Consider the following 22,469-nt stretch of genomic DNA (forward strand, 5'->3'; position numbering starts at 1 on the left):
AAACAAATGATTTTATAATTTCACTATATTTTATAAGATAACCTAAAAACGTCAATCGATGGTCATATTTGCAACGTCAGCCGATAATCAGGGAGTTGGCTACTGATTATTTTGCTTGTCTTATTTTGCTTATCCTAATAAAAATGATATTTTTCATTTATATATACAGATTTCTTGGGATTACATGCATCTTATTATTCTAAATTAGTTCATATACATTATTACAACTATCTTTCGCATGCGAGTCCGTCTGCATAAAATAAAAAAAAATTACACATTCATTCAGACTACCCTATACATTTATGCCAATCCATCCATCTATCTTAACATTCTTATTTACAACTAGCTTCTACCCGCGACTCCGTCCGCCCGTCCATGTGCCCTTCCAGACTATCCTCTACCTCTTTGTCAAATTTAATCGAGATCCATTCAGTCGTTTAGATTATAAACTCTTACAAACATCCATCCATCCATCTAAACTTTCGCATTTATAATATTAGTAGGATTTTCGAAGATTATTAGTTAAAAACTTCCAAAAATAACACAGTAAAATTAATCAGAAGACTCGACTTGCGAGAAGAATGCGAACGAAGTGATAGTTGCCTCGGGGGTGCGAGGGCTCTCCCAGGGTGGTGGACACGTGGGGGGAGTTGAGTCCTCATGCTATCTATAGATAGACCCACTAGCCGGGGTATCTACTGGGAGGGGAGGCAGCGGTACTTCCCCGGAATTCGCCGGATAGTGCCCTTGGGAGCGACGGTGGCTCTGTAACGCTGTACCCTGTAATAAAAACACAATAAATTTAATTCGCATTTATAATATTAGTTACATTAAAGAGTGAGTACAAATTTAATCAAAATAAAGAGACAAAACTACAAATAAATAAAAAAAGGTAATAGATTGGTATAACTAACAAATAATTCTCAACCAATAGTAAGGGCTTTGTCATATGAAAAACATAGGGAATAAAAATAAAATAAAACTTGCATAATATGGCTGTTAAGCTATAGGATATAACTAGTGTAACCTAAATTCCTAATTTCAAACGAGTCAAATACTCCTTTTTACTATAAATAACTGGTAAACGGTTTCACTGATCTGAATAAAATTTTGCATACATATAGAAAATAGTTTGTCAACAACATTTAGGTCCAAAGATCTTATTTAAAAAAAATATTACCTGTATAAATCTATCGCCGCATATCTCGCATACATATGGCTTGTCGCCGGTATGTCGCCTCACGTGGAGATTGAGGTCGTTACTTTGTGAGAATGCTTTCTCACAGTACGTACACTTGTACGGTCTAGCGCCGGTGTGCACGCGCATGTGACGCGTCAGTTTGTTGCTGCGGGAGAACGCTGGAATACAACAATCACAATGTTACTAATATCACAGCGATTGTACACTCGGCAAAGTAATTATACATCATCTATACACTTGACAAAGTATTTATATAGCAATTATACACTTGGCAAAGGAATTATACGGCAATTATACACTTGGCAAAGTAGTTATATACCAAATATACACTTGGCAAAGTAATTATACAGCAATTATACATTTGGCAATATAATTATACAGGAATTATACACTAGGTAAAATAATTACATGCAGCAATACACTTGGCAAAGTAATAAAATACGGCAATACACTTGACAAAATAGTACAATACAATACAAACCTTTATCGCATATCTGACAAATGTATGGCTTTTCACCAGTGTGCGATCTCCTGTGACACTGGAGGTCTGATGAGCGCGGGAATCCTGAAAGACAATTATATTAAACAACACGAATTTATTCAAACATTAGAGAAAGATGTGGGATATTACAAAACCTTTAAAAATGCAACAAATAGTATTTTACTTAATTTAACACATAAGTACAAGGATAATATGACAGATGTCAATTTTGTGAAATCACAAAGTCATCTTGAGAGCGTCCTATTAACCAATGTCTAACAACTATACGGAAGTATAAAAAAATTAACCCCTAAATGCATAATGATAATAGACTATTTTGAATTTTTTTTTCCCTTAATCGATATTCAATATACTACCCGTTTTAATTTATGGTATTTAAAAAGAAAAATGGTGCATTAAGGGTTCAATATAGTTAACTTTAATTTTTAAAATGGGTGAATTTCGAAAGAATTTGGAAATCATTCGCAAAACTAGGAGGCGCACTTATCAATGTCAAAAACTAAGATTATTGTAGGTCTAGATTTGTTTGAAAGAAAACTGTCATTCACCATATAGTAAGATTTAACAAAGGACTTTAGTACGTTTAGGGAATTAATATAAATTTAAAAATTAGCGTACTAATTAGCGTGAATGACATTGACAGCTGTCAGATAGGGATGGGACGTCTGTTTTAGTGTTGCCCGATTTTTAACAATACATACCTTTGCCGCAAAAGTCGCATTTATATGGTTTCTCTCCGGTATGTCGACGCATATGTACTATGAAGTTTGAGGAGCATGTGAAACTTCTCCCGCAGTAGAGACACAGCGACGTCGCTGTACTACGGTTCCCGATACCGTGGACACGCATGTGAGATCTAATAAAAAAAATATATAAATGTAAGAGTTTGGATGGATGTTTAGTTTGTAGCTTAAATAGAACGGATCTTGATGAAACTTGGCATAAATATAGTAAGAACACATACGCTATTTTTTTTAAATCCACGCGGATTAAGTCACGGGCGAAAACTAGTAACTGTAAAGATTTTTATACCTTACAAATATTATAAATGCGAAAGTTTAGATGGATGGATGTTTGTTAGAGTTTGTAGCCTAACGGCTGAACGGATATTAATGAAACTTGGCATAGATGTAGAGCATAGTCTGGAAGAAGACATAGGCTACTTAGCTTTATTTTTTTTCCACGCGGACAAAGTCGCGGGCTAAAGCTAGTCGTTTATAGTTAAGTGGTATTTTAGCAACTTTTTACCACTAGATTTCATTTTAAGTAATATGAAAAGAGGTTTTACAATACCATACAAAAAGTATGAATATTTTTAATACAAATATTAAAAATTTTTGGAATACTAAGTACATACGAATTTTCATATGTACATAATTTACCCGACGTTCTTATGGTGAAGGAAAACATCGTGATGCAGCACATATCGGCGAACAAATATGTGTGAAGTCAACCCACAGTGGGACAGCGTGTTTGAGTAAATCCTAGTGACCCTAACTTAGGGTAGGCTCCGAGCCCCACAGTGGGGGCGTATACTGAGCTGGTGATGATGAAGTACATAGTATGCCTGTGAGTTGAGTTATGATGTAAAATATATATGTTTAAATAATTTTAACACTTACTTCAGATTGTCATTCCTGAGGAACCGTTTGTTGCATATCTGACACTCGAAGGGTTTTTCAGCGTTGTGATGCTTCATGTGCTTTGTCAGTGAACTCTTCCTGAAAAATATATATAAAATACATTTATTATATAACACCTATTTGCTCTTAAATTAACTTTAACTGTGTAAAATTTATATTTTACAATTTACTTAAAGAAAGAAAATCCTCACTTCTATTTAACATAACTGATCAACTAATTGGGAATTTATTCTTCACACCTGAGTTCTGTCAGTCTGTGTGAGAATTTAGTTAATAGATTACAGCTTTATTATACACTAGCTTTCGCCCGCGACTCCGTCCGCGTGGAATTAAAAAAAACAAAAGTGAGTAGCCTATGTGTTCTTCCAGACTATCCTCTACATCCATACCAAATTTCATAGAAATCCGTTCAGCCGTTTAGGCTACAAACTCTAACAAACATCCATCCATCCATCCATCTAAACTTTCGCATTTATAATATTAGTAAGAAGTAAGAAGTAAGATTAATAGCTGTTCCAGTGAATTATAAGGACTATTGCTTACATTTCTCAAATTTCAAATGGACAGTTGACAACGAAGCCTTTTGATATTGGACAACAATCACCGTTGCCATGGCAACCTTGCTATTAACATCTACTTTTTGTCCCTTTCCCTCGTGACAGTTTTTTCCCAATTTACTCCCTAAGCTTAATACCTTGAAAATATGTAACCGAAAGCGTGTTCATAGTATAAATTTTTATTCAAAATTGAGAATGACTTACATAACTAAGAAGTGTGTTTACGCTTTATTATATGTATATATTTTTTATAATACACCTGAATCGGATGGATTGCAATTGCAGATGCGTTGCCTACCCTAAATTGACAGAAGTGGAGACACACACAAAGAGGACATTTTCCCTTCCTATAGGTCTCCTCCACCGTCAAATACACTTTCCCTGCCCACCCTCTGAAGAAAATAGTGAAAAGGGAAAGGGACTAAAATGAGGCCTCCTGCACCACACTCATCAGACTGTACGCGGAATTGCTTCCACTTCACGCCTGTCTTGTGTGGTCGTGGTATTACACCGGGCGAGACCAATGCGAAGATGTTAAAGCGGTCTACAATTTATAAGTGTTATATCACTTTAGATTTTAAAAAATTATTTCAATATTCTATACATACTTGAGAAAGTGTTGTTTGCATGTATCGCACTGGTAGATTCTGCCTGCGGGGGTAGATAGGAAGTCTACGGATGCTTGTTGGCCGACGTGGCGACCCAGTATGTGTTTGTTAAGAAACACCTCGCGTGTGAACCGTTGCGGACAGGACGGACACTTGTACGTACGCTCTACGTTCGCGCAACGCATTCGGTGGGCACGCGAAGCGCTTAACGTTTGAAATACCTATAAAATAACTTTTAGTTTAATTTAAAATATAGTCCATGTGTGGAAATAGTATTGTCTATTGCAATCCGGAGTGAATGAGATATCTTTCAGTCAGGGTCCCGTCAAAATCGGTACAGCTGTTTCGGAGATTGCCCAAAACAAACGCGGATGCTGACAGACAGAGAAAATATTTTTCAATGCAGTTTTCGTTACCAACAAGGCAAATACATCATCTTCGCGAAATCTGGATGTCTTTCAATGTTAAATTTTTTTTTAACATCCCCGTTTGCGTGGAAATATTAAAAAATTAAGTACATAGCCTAAATGTTCCTTCAGAATGTTCTACATCTGTGTCTTTCATCAAGATTCGAATAATTCTATACCTCAGTACCAAAGATACCTAGGTATCCTATACCTTTTAACAAACATCTATCGAGACTTTTGTATTAATAACGTTAAATTTATAGCACCTTCATTCATATGACATGACAAACTACAAACGCAGTATTACAAAAAACATACATTTTGTGTAAATTATTATTTTTAATAAAGTTCCTGTGCGACTTCATCCGCATGAAATTATGAATATGCTTTTATTGTTTACATTTGTCAAATTATCAACAGCAAATGTCAAAATGACATAACATGACAAACCTTGGCAATCTTGCTTTCTTGATGTTGGCAGCTACTTATGGTATCTTTCCCACATTAGTTAGTAATGGCTTAGTTTAACGGTATGAAAATATATAGCCTTAAGCCTGGTGTAAGTTTTGAGGTTTTTATTAAAAGAAGAATTATTCAAAAATATGATGTAATTGCTGACATCTTAGGCAACAAAGAAGTGTGTGTGTGTTTACGCTTTATTATAATAGTATAGATTACCTTATCGCAATCCTTGCATTTAAGCGAATGGTATGGATGTCTTGTGTCGATGTGGTCAGCGAGTTCCTTGGGTGTTGACGTCACCACGCTGCAATGCTTGCACCGACGCCATAGTGCACACTCACCCTATTAAAACATACATATTCAAAATTAGCTGTGGCTCGCGACTTCCGCGTTAAATTTTAAAAATATATAAGCTATATCACTCACAGATAAATCGCCTTACTAACGGTGAAAGAATTTTTAAAATGAACCCAGTAGTTTTTAAGTTATTTTAATACAAATATACAAATCTTTCCTCTTTATAACGTTAGTATAGACAAGGAAATTGCATAAATATTATAATAAAGGGCATAAAATCTTGTACAGTCGACACTTTTAGCGGTGTTGCTTTTTGTAATAAAACAAACTCTCCCTTATCTTTGAAATTTCATTTACTGGCTACATTATAAAAACTTTTAATTTTTTACATTTTTTATTGCAAATTTCAAAATATATATGCTCAAATGACAACGAAGGCGTTTGTTAGTAGCGAACAATTACCATTATCATGGTATTTTTTTTCTGTACTACTATTGGTTTGTAGTTTTTTTCCTTTTCTCGCATGCAGGTTTTTTTTCAATTTTCCCCTTAAATTTAATAGCGTATAAATATCATGTTAAAAGTGTTGGTGTTTTATTAAAAAAACGTTGAAAAATATAACGATTGCTGACATCTTATACTGTCTGTGGTTACACTAGAACCTTCATATGGATTTTCTTTAACTAACTACTTTTCTAATGATTGCGAATATACATTCTTGTAGTAATTAAAATTATCATATACTCTTATTGCTCAACATTTTCTGTTTTTATTTTTAGAGCACCCTAATTTCTAGTTGTCAGCAATCTTATTATCCCACTAAGTAACTTAGTAAGTACTAAAAGTGGGATATTAAAAAATCAATTATCATACATTTAAAACTGCTATCTATTAGATATGTTGTACAAAACATTCAAATAAGTAATGTTGAAAATGGCACACCAACAAATACCCTGATTGTACTTTTATCGACAGTGGCAACAAAGCTTTGGTACATTTTTAAAAGTTATTATTTATTTGAATTAGTAAATATATAAGCTAAAGCCCTTTTCAAATTAACCTTTTCAGTACTTCTGCTTTGCATCACATCAAGAGTTGTTACATAAAGGAAAGTGTCTTGTTCTTTCGTAGCCTGCCTTGAAGATGACTCACTCTGAAATTGAAATTAATTTATTAACCTATGTATCTCAATAACATTATCTATCTATACTATTATAATAAAGCGTAAACACACACTTCTTTGTTGCCTAAGATGTCAGCAATTACAACATATTTTTGAATATTTTTTTTAATAAATAGCTCTACACTAACGTCACGCTTAAGGCTCTATATTTACGCCATTAAACTTAGGGGGTAAATATTTTGGATAAAAACCCTAATGTCGGAAAGAGACCATAAGCTGCTGCTAAAGAAAACAAGATTGTCAAGGTTTGCCATGTCATGTCAGTTTGACATTTGCTATTGATAATTTGACAAATGTAAACAGTAAAATAAAATTTTCATAATTCCATGCGGATGGAGCCGCACGGGAACAGCTAGTTTATAATATTTGTAGAGATTATTTGTAATAAATTGTAATATTTTAAATCAAATAACCTGTGGTACTACATTGTACATATTCAATCAAATAGTTTTAGTGGATTTTTAAAAATGTTCATAACTTTATTTAGAAAGTCTACACTTAACAATCGTATTAATAAACTAGGTTTCGCCCGCGACTTGGTTCGCGTGAAATTAAAAAATAATAAGAAACAGCCTATGTTACTTACAAATAGAACACCTTTCTAACGGTGAATGTTAACGTTTTTTAAATCGGCATAGAAGTTTTTGAGTTATTTCAATACATACAAAAATACAAATCTTTCCTCTTTATAATATTAGTATAGACATAAATACTTACAGCATTAATATCCGATTCCATTTTCTCTTCCGAACATAAATGTGTATCATAATAATTCTTGCTCATATATTTCTTCTTGCAGACACAGCAATAGTAAACATTTTCTGAAATTATACAATTACAATTTAGACTTAGGGCCTGTCCCACCACTGGCTGATAGAGGCTCAGATAGCTTAAAAATGACGCCACTGTGAAATCTTACTAATATTATAAATGTGAAAGTTTAGATGAATGGATGGATGTTTGTTAGAATTTGTGGCCTAAACAGCTGAACGGATTTCGATTAAATTTGGCATACATGTAGAAGATAGTCTGGAAGAACACATAGACTATTCACTTTTGTTTTTTCAATTCCATACGGACCGTAATAAAATAAAATCCGTAATAAAATCCGATATTTCCACCACATATTTTGCACATTCGATTGTTATCAGACAATTTACAATTTGGTGGGATAGGCCCTAAATAATTTGCGTGCCCTGCCTTTTTACCCTTTTCATTTTTTTTTCTCAAGATTTATAATCTACTCAGTTACTGGTTCTTGTATAAATCTTCTTAGTATAAAATATATTTAACTAATCCAATTATACGGTAAGCAAGTCTACTAAAGTCAGACGTAAAAATTTTAATGGAATTTAAATGTCGTTTCAGCAGTCGGCTGATAAACTGAACCTTATAAGAACAACAGTGCGCGATTTTACCTGTATGCGTAGAGATATGGTATATCAATTCTTCTTCGTTTACGCAATTATTATTGCAAAACGTACATCCGTATGGGTTTTCCGGTTTCGGCTTCAAAAGTCCTCTTTCCAGTAATTTTTTTAATACAAACTGCAAATATTTAATCATTTTAGAAATTAAGGCAATTGACATTTTCATTGAAACAATATTAGTTATCTGCCTTCTTACTAATATTATAAATGCGAAAGTTTAGATGGATGGATGTTTGTTAGAGTTTGTAGCCTAAATAGCTGAAGGGTTCTTGATAAAATTTGGGATAGAACTAGAGGACAGTCTGGAAGAACACAGGATAGTTGCTTTTGTTTTTTTTAATTCCATGCGAACGAAGTCGCGGGCGATAGCTAGTGATATATAAACTAGCGTTCAACTGCGACTCTGTTTGCTCGGAATTTAAAAAAACTTAGTAAGCCTATGAGTTCTTCCAGGTTATGTTCTACATCTGTGCCAAATGTCAGTGATACATTCAGCAGTTTACACTACAGTCTAACAAAAATGTATCCTAATTTTAGTATTTATACTCTAGTAAGAAGTTAGTAGTAAGACTCAGTAATAAATATATTAAAATAACAACGTCTGAAATAAGTTTTTGTAACTTACTTCTGTACTGATCTTCTTTGGTCTGCCTCTCTTCTTGGGGCCCATGATCTCAGTGTGCATTTCCCACATATGCTTTGTGAGACCGTCTACATCACTATAGGTAACTCGGCACAGAGGACAAAATGTTTGACAAGCATCTGATTTCACTGTAACAATGGATTGAGATCACATAAATTCACTACTACCATCATATACAATCCTTAACACCTGGTTTTCATCATCCGTATAAATCCATTTTCCATCAACTCCCATCTTAATCATTCACATTCATCCATCTCTTTCTAGCCTTCCATACTCTTAACTAAAGATCTTTCATTTGTTATTTTTCTCTTCTCAAAGCCTAACAGAGGTAATCTTTCGCTAATTAATTTCTTTCACAATAGAAATTACATGATTTTATTATAGTTTTAAGGTTGGCATCTTCCCTTAGCATTGGGGTTGTCCATCTTGTAGAATACGTTAATTTTAAGTAATCAGTTGCTAGTTTGATTTTTTTTAATATTACAAAGTAGCAAATGAGCAAGCGGCCACTTGAAACCACCGAAATGGCGAAGTGACCGCTGCCCAGACATCCGCAAAGGAGGACACACACATAAATAGGATATTTCCCCTTCCTGTTCATCTCCAAGGTCATCATCGATCAAGGAAAGGAACTATATTTAGGCCTATTTAAAAAAGATATGTCTTACCTGTCAAGTTTTCTACATCTGGTGAAGGTTGTAAATTATCTGATGTCACACTAACTGTGTAACTCTCAATCGGTTCTATGTTCACAGTATTGACACCTTCTGAAAACAAAAAATAATACATAAATAAAAATGTAAGTATTTACTAATAACTGTGATAATATTAATTTTACTGTGCTATAAATAGACAGATGACTTAGGACATGGCATGATCTTTTTTTGATGCTTTTATTTTCAGGTTAAACACTGTATAACCTTATGTGTTACCTCTTTTATTTGTAACCCGAGTTATGCTCAATGTAAGAAATTTTATTTATTAACCAAACTAGCTTTCACCTGCAACTCCGTCCGCATAAAATAAAAAAAACTGAGTAACCTATGTGTTCTTCTCAACCGTCTACATCAACACAACATTTCATCAGCCCGTTCAGCTGTTTAGGTTGCTAACTCTAATAAACATCCATCTATGTAAACTTTCGCATTTATAATATAAGTATGACTAATATGAACCAATCTTACCTGTTTTAACACTAGCATTGTCAGATTCCACAAGTCTGTTGTTAATATCATCACCTGCATCATTCAATTCCACCTTCACAACAACATCATCCTAAAAAGAAGAAAGTAATTTAAAAACATGGCATTAATTTATGAATAACATATTCAAAGATTTTTACAACTACACACTTACAATTTTACAATAAAAAGCACTTCACTAACAACAAATTAAAGATTACAAATTTTAAATTTTACAATAAAAAGCACTTCACTAACAACAAATTATAGAATACATATTTTCAATTTTAAACTTAAGGGGTTAGCATTGAAATAAAATCGAAATGGACAAAAACCTGCAACAATAAACCAGTTAACTCCCCACCCCAAAGCTAGTGACAAAGGGTGCATTAAAGTAAAAAAGCTAAAACTAGTAACACCAGCAGGTACTTTCCACCCCGTCTTTGGCAACACAGACTATAAAATGTACAAATAAACTGACAGCTGTCAAAATCTATAATAAAATTGATATAAATAAGAGAGATAGCTACACACACCTTTTTTTCATTCTTAACTTCTGCATTTTCTTTTTTTAACAAATCGCTTATATATACATCTGCATCCCATGACTTCTTTTTAAATGTGAAAGCTTTGTCAGCAGCATCTTTACAGTTTTGACATATTTTATCTGGATATCCTTCGTTTCTCTCAAACTGTGAAACAAAATTTGTTAAATGTTAATGGATTGATAAAAATCAATTGGTAAGGCAATTAGCCCAATGAAAAACACCCTCCTAAATAACTATCATAACAATTTGGTTTCAGTAGTTAAGAGCCTATGTTATGTTGGTAAGTTGTCTTCTGTGAAGCCTTCAAGTCGCAACCATTATTTTGATATGTTAGTCATGGGCGTTGCTAGGAGTGTAGTGTAAATTATTGTTTGACCTGACCTCCAAATAAATGTCCTTTATCATGAGAAGTAAGAGTAGATAATTGCCTTTTACAGTATATAATCCAAGTGAGTTTCAAAGATAACACAGATTATAAACATAACCAAAACATCAGCAATGTGTATAAATGTGTAAAATAGTAGGCTTCCATTTGTGAATAAAATAGTAAGCTTGTTACAAGTTACAAGACATAATTAAGTTATATGATACTGTGGGGTGAGGAGGTCAGACGAGATCCGAGAGGGCCCCTTTGCGCATCTTCCTTGCTGGTCTTGTAGCAGGACGCAACAACAACATATAATACTAATTTACAGGATATTAACATGAAGGGAATATGGATATGAGAGATAAGAGACCAGACACACATTTGCAGGTGAAGCCAGGGGTGTCGCTAGTATATACTTAACAGCCAATGTGTTTGCATTACAGAGTTCAGTGCAAAAGAAGGAGTATCTTTTGGACTTGCTGAGTATAACAATTTCCAAGGTTGAAGTCATACAAGATTTTAATGTTGTAGCTAGCTATTTACAGAAAACATGACAAAAGATACACTTTGAACCTTTAAATACCACAGAACACAATGTAATTTGGCTGCTAAGCTCAAATTCTAGGGACCGATTTGGGTGTGGTTTCATTGAGATATTATAGACAGTAACATGAAGTTTTAATTTTGTCAGGTAGTACACTTTGCTTATGCCTTGTTTTACTGCATTACACATTTGTAGATTAACTATGAACAGGTTCAACAGCTTAAAGTGTGTGGAACTCTTTAGCTGCGGCTCAACAACTAAATTATTCACACACAGCTCAATGTCATGTATTATAACTATGGGTACAGATGAGCCACAAACTGCTGGATGACTACATTATAACGCTATTTAGATACCAATTGAATTAAACTAAGAGCCGATTTGCTTCACCTATTGAACAGTAACTTCAATAGTTGCATTGTGTTATGAGATATTGAGTACATACCTTTATTCCAGTTACTGCCGTTATTGCCTGTTCCAGAGTGACGACTCCATCTCTCAGGTTGTCTACATGCGTTTCAAATATCGGATACAACACGGAATCTGCAGCTAAACATGTTCGACAAATGTCTGCTATATTAACGCTCGTCGAGCTCATGTTGAAAACGAAAACAAAACCACTTGTCTATCTTTAAACTACATTTATCCACTTCACACTTCAAAACCATTACACTTAAATATATGAGACATTGAATTATTTGATTAAAACTCAAATCAAAATGAACAAGAACATTTCAATACAAATACAATTGAAATGGGGAAAAAGCATAGAGCATAGAGTGGCATAGAGGGCAGGCAAATACCAGGGCTGCACTCCTCTAAAATTCGTATACTTTTTTAATGTTTTGGCTTGGCTACTAAAACTTTTAGCTAATTCTCATTTCCGAGCATTACTTTAGGATAGAAAGGTTTAAATCCACTTGTTTAGTTCATATTTTCATAAAGAACGTGACTGTATAATTGATTATAATATTATAATATGGACAAACTATAGCACAGCTGGTAAAAATAGTAAATCGAGATTTTTTTCGTGGAAGTATTTTAGAAATACATATAGACGAAGTAGGTAATTATCGGACATTATGAAAATACATATTGCATACTACATAGTACAATCTGAATTATTCGACAGAATTAATTTCCCTATAATATAAATAAAAAACCTCAATTCAACCCTGGAAACCAGAGAGCATTTCAGCAATGTTACCAGTGGTAGCAGGCACATTTCCCAAGTATTTCCTCAAATCAAAGCAAAAAAATAATTAATAGTTACATTGATTTCGATTTATTTTTTTCTACGTCTACAATTTTTGTAGACTTACTACAGCGAAATAATTTCGCAGAAATAATGTGTTTCCTTTTAGTACGTTTCAAACATCTTTTCCGATCTTTATGTTTTCGTTTGTGATTTAACTAAATATTTTGGAAATAGGACAAGAACCATGTTGTTTATAAACATTCAGATATCTGCAAACACCTTGATTATTAGTGAAAAAAAAACAAATTTCATGGCTTGTTTATTATGGAGTAATCTTAACAATATTATAAATGCGAAATTTCAGATGGACCGATGGATGGATGGATGTTTGTTAGAGTTAGAGTTAGAGAGAGCTTACACTGCTGAACGGATCTCGATGAAATTTGGCATAGACGTAAGAATAGTCTGGAAGCACACATATGCTACTTACCTTTGTCTTTAATCCTACAAACACGAAGGTCCGTGCAAAAGCTAGTAAGGAATAAGGTTCATTATAATTAGTTTTTGCTTATGAAGTATCAAATTAATTGTGTATAGTATTAATGTCGTACTTAATGGAAAGGTACCATTGTGTCAGACAGTACTCGCATATCGAACAATCAGAAACTGGAGAATCGGTCTTGCAATAAAGTTAGTACAACAAATAAATGTTTAAATTTATGTTTTATTGTTATTTTCTTTTATTTATTATAGTTATTCGGCTATGTATCACACAATTAACTGTTAACAAAACTATACACCTTTTTCTTATTTTTTTTGTTTGTCATTGCCTTGAATTTTTGTTTATATTCCTTTAATTTATTTTTAGGATTTACATTATTTTAGAAAGACACTATTTCATTTGTATTATGGTAATTCCAAAATAGTATTTACGAAATTATCGATCGCTAGTTCTTAGAAAATCGAAAAGATTTCAAATCGATTTTACTTATCATATCCTACTGAATTGTCAAAGGAATTGTCAAACTAGTCATTATACAACAGAAAATATTTTTTGGAATGCCGCATCCAATTAACATTAACATACGAAAAATTAAAGCACTTATTTTTTTTTAATTCTACACTAATCATTTGAGGTTATCAACATTTTAAGAGTATTGTTATTGGAGTCATTTCTTTTTTAAAGTATATATTTATATTTTTCTTACTAAATTTTGATCTTCTGACTTTGTGTTACTGTGTAACTGTAGTGCTATTGTAGAATTATATTTAGTTTCTTATTAAACTCAGGGTAGTTCCAAGTCAGCGATCGATAGAAGTGTCATGGTAACATTGCCATGGCAACTGTCATCACCGATGTGGGCTTCAACACCCGTAGCACTTGTAATGACTTATATTGTGGTCTTTATTTTCTTTAAGAAAATGAGCGGGATAACTGTATGAGTCAAAATAAGTGTCACGACAGTCAAAGCCGACGGTCCATGTTTTCATACAAACTTCAAATTCCATGCATCTCTCTCGCACACCCTCAGTATGCTTCGGATGCGCTAAGGTGTGAGTGCGAGTGTTGAGTGTAGATTTTTTCCCTTATAATGTGATGATGAAGCTTACTTAATATCAACGATATAAATTTGCTAATCAGTATATATGTTTCGGGGGTATCGTGATTGTAGCAGGCTTGGGTGCGGTAAGTACTTTATGAACAGGGAATATTTTTAATTTAAGTCTACTAACTAGTAAGTGCACATCACAATTTACTGAGATCAGCTGTGGCGCATGTAGTGCGCAAGCGCAGATGATCGCCTACATAAGATGCCCTAGATGAAAACAGATATACAACTCTGTTAAATCTTATATATCTATATATATAAAATAAATATCTATTAAAACATTATCTACATAGATATGATATTTATTTATTCATTATAAAAATACAGGCTTTTTTTTTAAATACCGATTTAGCAGACTGCGAGCTCTTCAGTGGGGACTATTCGGTATTTATTTTTTAATAAATTAAAACATCCACATGTTACCAAAGTGGACGCTAGTGTGTAAACTATTTTGTATTTTTTTCTAATTAATAAAAATACCAGCACAGATAAACTTCGATGGATATTTAAAAAAAATGGCAATCAATACTAATTTTTACGACTGCATCATTTCTGTCTTCGAATCGACGTCCTAATTGCTCGCGTCATTCCTTACCGGATTTTTAGTGTAATTAAAAATATATTAATAAATTATTATCATTACACTAAAAAATCGTGCATTTTCAACAAACTAGCATAATTTCATCATAATCTATGTATGCATATTAATGGTTATTTTTATATTATAATTTTAAAAACGCGACTGACTAATGAAATAGCGCCATCTGGTAGCGTCAATCAAAAGTAAAACCTTAACGTAATAATGTAGCTCTGTCTGATTTTAGAATATACTTAAAATAACCCTAAAAAAGAATTTACAATTTACAATGAATATAATATAGAAAGTGCGAATTTAAGTCGATTTTTGACCTTTTTTGTACATAAATTCTTGCGTTCACTATAAGTTATGTATTTTGTGCCGAATATTATACCTTATGACAATCCTGGGAAGAAGACTAATCGAATAACAACTCAAAATTAGTTCAGTCGTTTTGTTTAAATTTAAATATATAAAAACCCACATATATATAAACAAACCAACATACACTCGAAAAGCATTACCCTTATCGGTACTAGGAATTAAAACAACCGTATCACCCCTCAATTTAACCTAAAAGCTGATGACTCCCTTTAACTCGTACTATCGACATTTTTTTTACATACGACATAGATAAAATATTTGAATTTAATTGTTAGTCTGCAATTAGTATAATTTGAAATGCGAAAGTTTAAACGGATGTTACTACGACGTATTATGTTCGCATAGACGTAGAGTACACATATGTTTAGTAACTCCGTGGCGCAGCGTCACAAATTGTTGGCCCCCGAAACAAGAGAACGTTCATCCTGCGTATGTATCCTGCGTCATCTTCTGCAAGTCAACTAAACAAAGACTGCTTTGTTTTGTTGACCGACTTCCGAAAAGAAGGAGGTACTCAATTCGTCGATACGTTTTTTTTATGTGAGTTATTTTAACTCCGAGCGGACGAAGTCGAAAATTATACATGTCATATTACTAATTACTGATATTATAAATGCGAAAGTTTAGATAGATGGATTGATGTTTGTTACAGTTGATAACCTAAACGGCTTAACCGATTTCGATGAAATTTGGTGTAGATACAGGACAGTCTGGAAGAATGCATAGGCTACTCACTTTTGTTTTTTAAACTCCACGCCGACGGAGTCGCGGGTGAAAGCTAATTTAAATAAAATAACATGTAATCCTTAACAACACAACTAGAAACAACAAAAAACAAACAGGACACGAAGTAATTTAAAACAAAATAATAAAATTGTTATTAAAGTTAAATAATAATAATGAGCATTGCTGATCGTTTTGGGTCCTTGCTTAGCTTTGGTGTTACTGACTGAAGTAGCTGAAGTATCTGAAGTGCTGGTCTTCCGCGGGAACCTTTTGTTTCATCCATAAGCCTAGTTGCTTCAATATTGCGTTAGTTATGAATATGAAAGGGTATACCGGTAGAGGTAAACCTAGAAAGAGATGGATGGATTGCGTGAAAGGTGACATGATCAAGAAGGGAGTGATGACTGAAATGACGTATGATAGAGTTATTTGGACGAAAACCCGGTGCGCTGATCCTACGGGAGTAGGATAAGGCAGGGGAGATGGTGAATGCATCAATATTGTGCACTGTGAGAATAGTGTCATTGCAAATTTAAATTGACATAATATTCAGTATCCGTATCAAGTGATGTTGCATCCTGTTTAACGCCTCATCCGATATCGACTGTAATATAATGATTGCGTTCGGATTATCTCAAGACGGAAATGCAATTTTAACACGAACCCACATCAATGTGGGAACTGTTTTTGCCATCATTGTTATTGGCCAAGTAAATGAAAAGATACATTTAGAAACATCAATAACTAGTTATTGCTTGAGACTTTATCTACGTGGAATTAAAAAATCATATCGGCGATGATGTAGCTTTTTAATGTAGTTTTTGAGTTATTTCAATACATCCAAAAATACAAATCTTTCCTCTATAACATTAGTATAGATATAAAAAAGTATGAATTATGGCGACTGCCAGTTTTAAATTCCCAACCAAACAGGTTTTAATGACCTCTTGCTAATCATAAAATGTACACCGTCTATTGTTCGTGGCTTCGGTCGGATACATTTCTTATCTTTTACATCAGAATTATTTGTTGTCGAGATTAATATCAACATGATATTTAAAATATAATTTGTTCCTGTCTTATAAATCGGGATGTTACATCATCTGTACCTGATAGGCTACTTTTTAAAACGCAATGAAGAAGTCCCGGGCGACCGTTAGTCTATACTATTATAATAAAGCGTAAACACACACTTCTTTGTTGCCTAAGATGTCAGCAATTACAGCATATTTTTGAATAGTTATTTTTTTAATAAAAAGCCCTACACTTACGTCACGCTTTAGACTATATGTTTTCACGTCATTAATGTTCGGGGGTAAATATTTTGGATAAAAACCCTAATGTGGAAAAGAGACCATAAGTTGCTGCCAACATCACGAAGCAAGGTTGTTATGGTTTATCATCATGTTATGTCTTTTGACATTTGGAATTGACAATTTGACACATGTAAACAATAAAATAAAATTTTCTTAATATTATGCGGAAGAAGTCGCACGGGAACAGCTAGTTTTTAAATAAATATTGAATAAGCCTGTGCACTTAAGTTCGTAACATCTGTTTCAAAATCAATCCGGATGCCTTTAATCGGTCGGGAGTCATGTGTTAAAAAATATCCATCAAAGTTCCGCATTTATATTTATAAAATGTTCATGCGGCGTGTTACTATTTTACGGTATGATTTGCAAGAATGCTGTACACTTATGAGACGTATGACCCAATCTTAGAGTCGAGTGAAAGCAAGATGGGCGCGTCGCTTTCTCCGATGCAACCTGTGCAGCCTATGTTCTATGCCACCGGCAAACCATGTATTCTGTACGTTTGTAATTTGCCTAAGTGTGTTACAGCATTTTGTGAAAGTGCTTCATTTTTTTCTTAAAAAATATTAGTAGATTTTTGTTAACTTACTAATGTTACCTTTAACCGTTGCAATTAAGTTTTAGGCTTCTGCTAGGATATGGTTATGGTTCACGACTATAGTCGAATGGCGGGATTCGAACCCTCGATCGCAAGGTAGTTAGTCCGTAAACCAAACCATTAGGCTATTGGCGCTTATGGCTATTTCATTGCTTCACATTTGTCGAGCTACGCGATTCTTTTGGCTGCACAGAAAAAGACAATAAAAGAAAAATCACTTTTAGACAGTGTTAAAGTAACACGTAAATTTATTTGGAATTTTTTTGATACACTCCTGTTCCTGTCTTTATGATTTGCGTAGGCAAATTACAAAACGGGAGGCGTACGCGATTTAACGGTCACATCTATAAGAAATGGAGAACGAAGCGCGCATATTATGTTTTTATAAAATATCATCAACTGTCCAGATGGACACCGCAGATGTTTTAAGTATACATTGCAGTATAAAGAATGGCGCAAAAGGAATTAACATAATAATTCACTGATTACAACAAGAATAGATAGGTCACATTCGTACTTTTTTTTTATAATATAAGGTGGCAAACGAGCAAGCGGCCACCTGAATCCACGGAAATGGAAAGCGACCGCTGACCATAAACATCCGCAATTGCAGATGGCGTTGCCTACCCTTCATTGACGGAGGAGACGCGCATAAAGAGGAAATTTTCCCTTCCTATGCGTCTCCTCCACCGTCAAATCAAACTAAAATTAATTAAAAATAGGGACTAAAATTAGGCCTCAGGCACCACATTCATCAGACGAAACGCGGAATTGCTTCCGTTTCACGCCTGTTTTCTGTATGGTCGTGGTAATACACCGGACGAGCCGGCCCATTCGTGCGAAGATGTTAAAGCAGGCTCTACCACTGTAGACTTACCCGTCTACTGTTAAGCAGTGTTATAAGTGGCTTGTTTAAACCAGTTAAGACCCCTGCGAATATTGAAATTCACGTTCCTTACCGCTCTCAGAGTTGAGTTGCTACTCAGCAGTCATTTAGCGATTATTCAAACTGATTCTGCGTTAAGGGTCTCATTATAATTAAGTATGAGAATTGTATTTATACAAATCTGAGGGTGGCAGTCAGTCTATACATATTTTGTTCGTAGATGAACAGTTTCAAAATGGCCGCCAAGCTCGGTATTATTGATTTCATCTCCCTCAACCCCTAGGGCATGTCTATTTTAAGACCTAACAAGATGGGGTTGACGCATGCGCTGTATAAAGGGTACGACGTACGCTGTGTCGAAAGGTTTTGAAATTTAATAATATTATTTATTTTATCACATTTTCATCGAATGATGGTTTTTAGCTTTTTGACTTTTTATTAATAATGTAATTGGGAGGTACTATCACTGTCATACTAAAGGAACCAAATAAAATCGTTTTATACCATTTAATTTTAGATTTAGAATCCGTAATATGGTTTTGAATTAAAAAAAAATATACGTCAAGCCTACCTTAACAATAAGTTCACTAACACACAGTAAGTTTCACTACAAAGTACAAAAAAGATCCCCTTAATATGGGGTACCTAACTAAATGCTGAAATAAAAAAAATGTTTACCGTTTTATTTGCTACAAAACAAATACAATATGTGTTTATTAAACAGTTAGAGAGAGATTAGTATAGAATAAAAGGCGTATCTAACCTCAAAACAGTTGTGGGTATTTCGAAAAATTAGGAAAACAGAACCATTCTCTATTAAAAGGCGCTTAGCATGTTATTTAAAGGAAAATAAAATGATTTTAATGAATGTTACTTCGGAATTATAAAGAGTGTTTCAAGTAAAAGAGGGGAGGGTAACTTCAAGTAACTTGAAAGGATTTTTTAATAAAGTAGTATCTTGTCTGTCGTCAAGAAGCACGTACCCCTAATTTGGGTTAATTTGGAGGTTTTTGAAAAGTTTGATGTAAAAAATTAAATATTATTTTAATGGTTCCGTAGGGCTACCACGCAATTTTATCGATCTCGAACTGATAGATTTGCGCAGGTGCGTGATTACTGAGGTGGCTGTTTGGGGGGGTAGTGGAAAATTCCATATATGGTATTTGCCCGCTACGTACTGAGTGGGTGCTGGGGAGGCTTCGGGGAAATTTCATCTAACTACGTCATTTGTCCTCTCCCGAGTGGGTGTTTTGGGGGGGTTCTAGAACATTCCATGTACGATATTTGACCCCTCTGTCCTGGGCGTAGGGCGAAGGACAGTGGTATGAGTTGTGCAGCTATGATGGATCGGTAAAACAAGTGTTGGTGCAGAAATGCAACTTAGGGTGTTGTTGTTTATGTCCATATTTGAATGCAAATTTTGAAGCGGCTGTTGCTAGGGACCTCGCTGATGCTGGCCGCCATTTTGGAACACCAGAACAAAGGATGGTCAGTTCTTTGTCTGTTAAATGTTATTTTCTAATAATTGAGTTACAAAAGTAAATAAGATGTAATAAAAAATAAGTCAATGTTAAGTAGTTCTTAAGCAATTTTGTTAGATTTTACTTTAAACTTTTCATGACTAACTTAAGACATTTAAAAATAAAATAGCATATGAAAACGGTAGAATTAGGTTGTTTTTCCTTATGTAATAGAAGCGATTAATGCATTTAGAATTTGAATTCTCACGGCCACTGTACATGTTTTATGTCGATGTGATATAACTACGACATTTGAAGACGAATCAAATCAGTTTAGTAGTTTAGGCTCCAGACCGTTACAATGGAACATACCATACAAACCTATATAAAACATACTTACGATCGACAATATTACCCTCGTTGGCAGTCTGCTAAAATATGTTAACATCTTTTTCCGGACATAAAAAATAATATTAATTTAATAACTTTAAACTGAATATCTTATGAAGAGATAAGTGGCGCTAAGAATGTTTTATGAGCGTCTTTGAGTTGCTATCTATTGCTTTATCAGAGCTGATCGCTTCTATTGATATCTGTGAAGGACGATCTTTGACAGGGCTTTTGTATCTTTTTCAAATCGGACATGATATTATTCTGTCTTGGTGAACTAAGACATTGTAACTGGTCGATTTATGTACAAGACCTATTCGTTTCAACTAATTACCTAATTGAAATAAACGAACGCATGTAATCTATAATATTTATGGTTATTTAAAAAAATATACCTAAAGTGAAATATTGTAATTTTAATTGTAGTAGTAACTTATATTGTTAGAGTGTCGGTGACACAAGGGTAATTGACTTGTAATATACATGTCCTGAGTTCGAATCCCGCCATGTACCAATGTGGTTTTAAAATTTCATAGGTACATAATCTACGATACGTTCTTACGGCGAAGGAAAACATCGTAAAGCAAGCTGCATATATCGGCGAAGAAATTCAAAGATATGTGTGAAGTCAACCCGCAGTGGGCCAGCTCAGTTGACTAAGGCCTACTCAGGGTAGCCCCTCAGTAGGGACGTTGTGATCCGGTAATGAATGTTACATTATAATGCAAGAAAACGGTTTTTATCAAAAATTAATACTTTATTGAGATTCTCGTGCGGCTTCTTCCGCATGATATAATTTTTTTTTTTTTGCTTACAGTCCGTTCAGTTGCAAATATCAAAAATCTTTTGCTCAAGTGACAAAGAAGACCTTTGGCGTCAGCTAACAATTACCGTTACCATGGCAATATTGCTTCTTCTAATAGCAGTACTATTGCTTGTACTTTTTGTCTCTTTCCCTTATGACTGTTTTATCTGATTTATTAGTCCCCTAAGGTTAATAGCGTAAAATATTTAGCCTAAAGCGTGTAAGTGATTGACATGAAAGTATGTTGAAGAAAATAATGATTATTCAAAAATATATTATTTATTATTATTTCTGAACTCCTTCATAACAAAGTGTGTATTTACGCTTTGTTTTATAAGTATAGATATAGATTTTAAACTTTTAGCTTAAATAGTAGTTCATGTTCAGATTTGTTCAGTTCAGTCATGATAGACGTTAGTGACTTTTTATGGTTACAGTTAGTGTCAACTATTGAATTAGTTTCGAAAACAAAAGATTTTGTGACTTCGTTAGTGGACACCAATGTGTCCGGGTATAAGGTATTATTCAGGTAATGAAAAACACAATGGCGTATAACTATTTTTATTATCATTTAAAGGAACATAGAAGTAAAGTATAAATAGCATAGAAAAGTTATAATATAATGTAAATAAACAATTGAATCCGAAATTATTTTTACAAAGACAATTGACATAGTAGGTAACAAAATATTAATTTTTACAAAATAGTGAATTCTTCCATGATTTACTTTGAAGTGATGTTCTGTGAGTTGTCACGGATCAAGTAATTTGTAACTAAGGATACAAAATAGAATAATAAGAAGTCGAAAATAGTTACACTTTTCTTACGCACTAAATGATTATTGACCCAGAAGCTCCTTGTTATCGACACAGTGACAACCATTTGGTTAATATCACTAAATACACCGCCGATATTTGTCCACAATTCACTTCCTTCATGCCAT

General features: G+C 33.8%; 2 protein-coding genes across 9 annotated transcripts in view; one reads left to right on the plus strand and one right to left on the minus strand.

The window, feature by feature from the left end:
• Window positions 1-455: 455 nt before the first annotated feature.
• LOC106099407 (zinc finger protein 271-like) lies at window positions 456-12,340 on the minus strand. Of its 3 annotated transcripts, none has more exons than XM_013277958.1 (15): window positions 12,022-12,340; window positions 10,654-10,809; window positions 10,121-10,211; window positions 9,605-9,700; window positions 8,916-9,061; window positions 8,279-8,408; window positions 7,578-7,681; window positions 6,738-6,830; window positions 5,597-5,722; window positions 4,512-4,732; window positions 3,326-3,424; window positions 2,405-2,559; window positions 1,683-1,766; window positions 1,181-1,359; window positions 456-780 (listed from the first exon to the last, which is right to left on the minus strand). In XM_013277958.1, the coding sequence occupies exons 1-15, from the start codon at window positions 12,172-12,174 to the stop codon at window positions 664-666; spliced, it is 1,950 nt and encodes a 649-aa protein (XP_013133412.1). In that variant the 5' UTR covers window positions 12,175-12,340; the 3' UTR covers window positions 456-663. The 3 variants fall into 3 exon arrangements, with proteins under 3 accessions (XP_013133412.1, XP_013133411.1, XP_013133413.1); XM_013277957.1 differs by having other exon boundaries at window positions 9,605-9,703; XM_013277959.1 differs by lacking the exon at window positions 6,738-6,830 and having other exon boundaries at window positions 9,605-9,703.
• A 1,948-nt stretch (window positions 12,341-14,288) lies between these two features.
• Window positions 14,289-22,469, plus strand: part of LOC106099398 (tetratricopeptide repeat protein 39B-like) — a 60,085-nt gene continuing 51,904 nt past the window's right edge. For all 6 annotated transcript variants that reach the window (XM_013277936.1, XM_013277935.1, XM_013277941.1 and 3 more), the window contains exon 1: window positions 14,289-14,461. The gene's annotated coding sequence lies outside the window, so the exon portion shown is untranslated. The remainder of the gene's footprint in view (window positions 14,462-22,469) is intronic.

This window comes from Papilio polytes, unplaced genomic scaffold (assembly GCF_000836215.1).
Source record: "Papilio polytes unplaced genomic scaffold, Ppol_1.0 DF824124.1, whole genome shotgun sequence".
NCBI lineage: Eukaryota > Metazoa > Arthropoda > Insecta > Lepidoptera > Papilionidae > Papilio > Papilio polytes.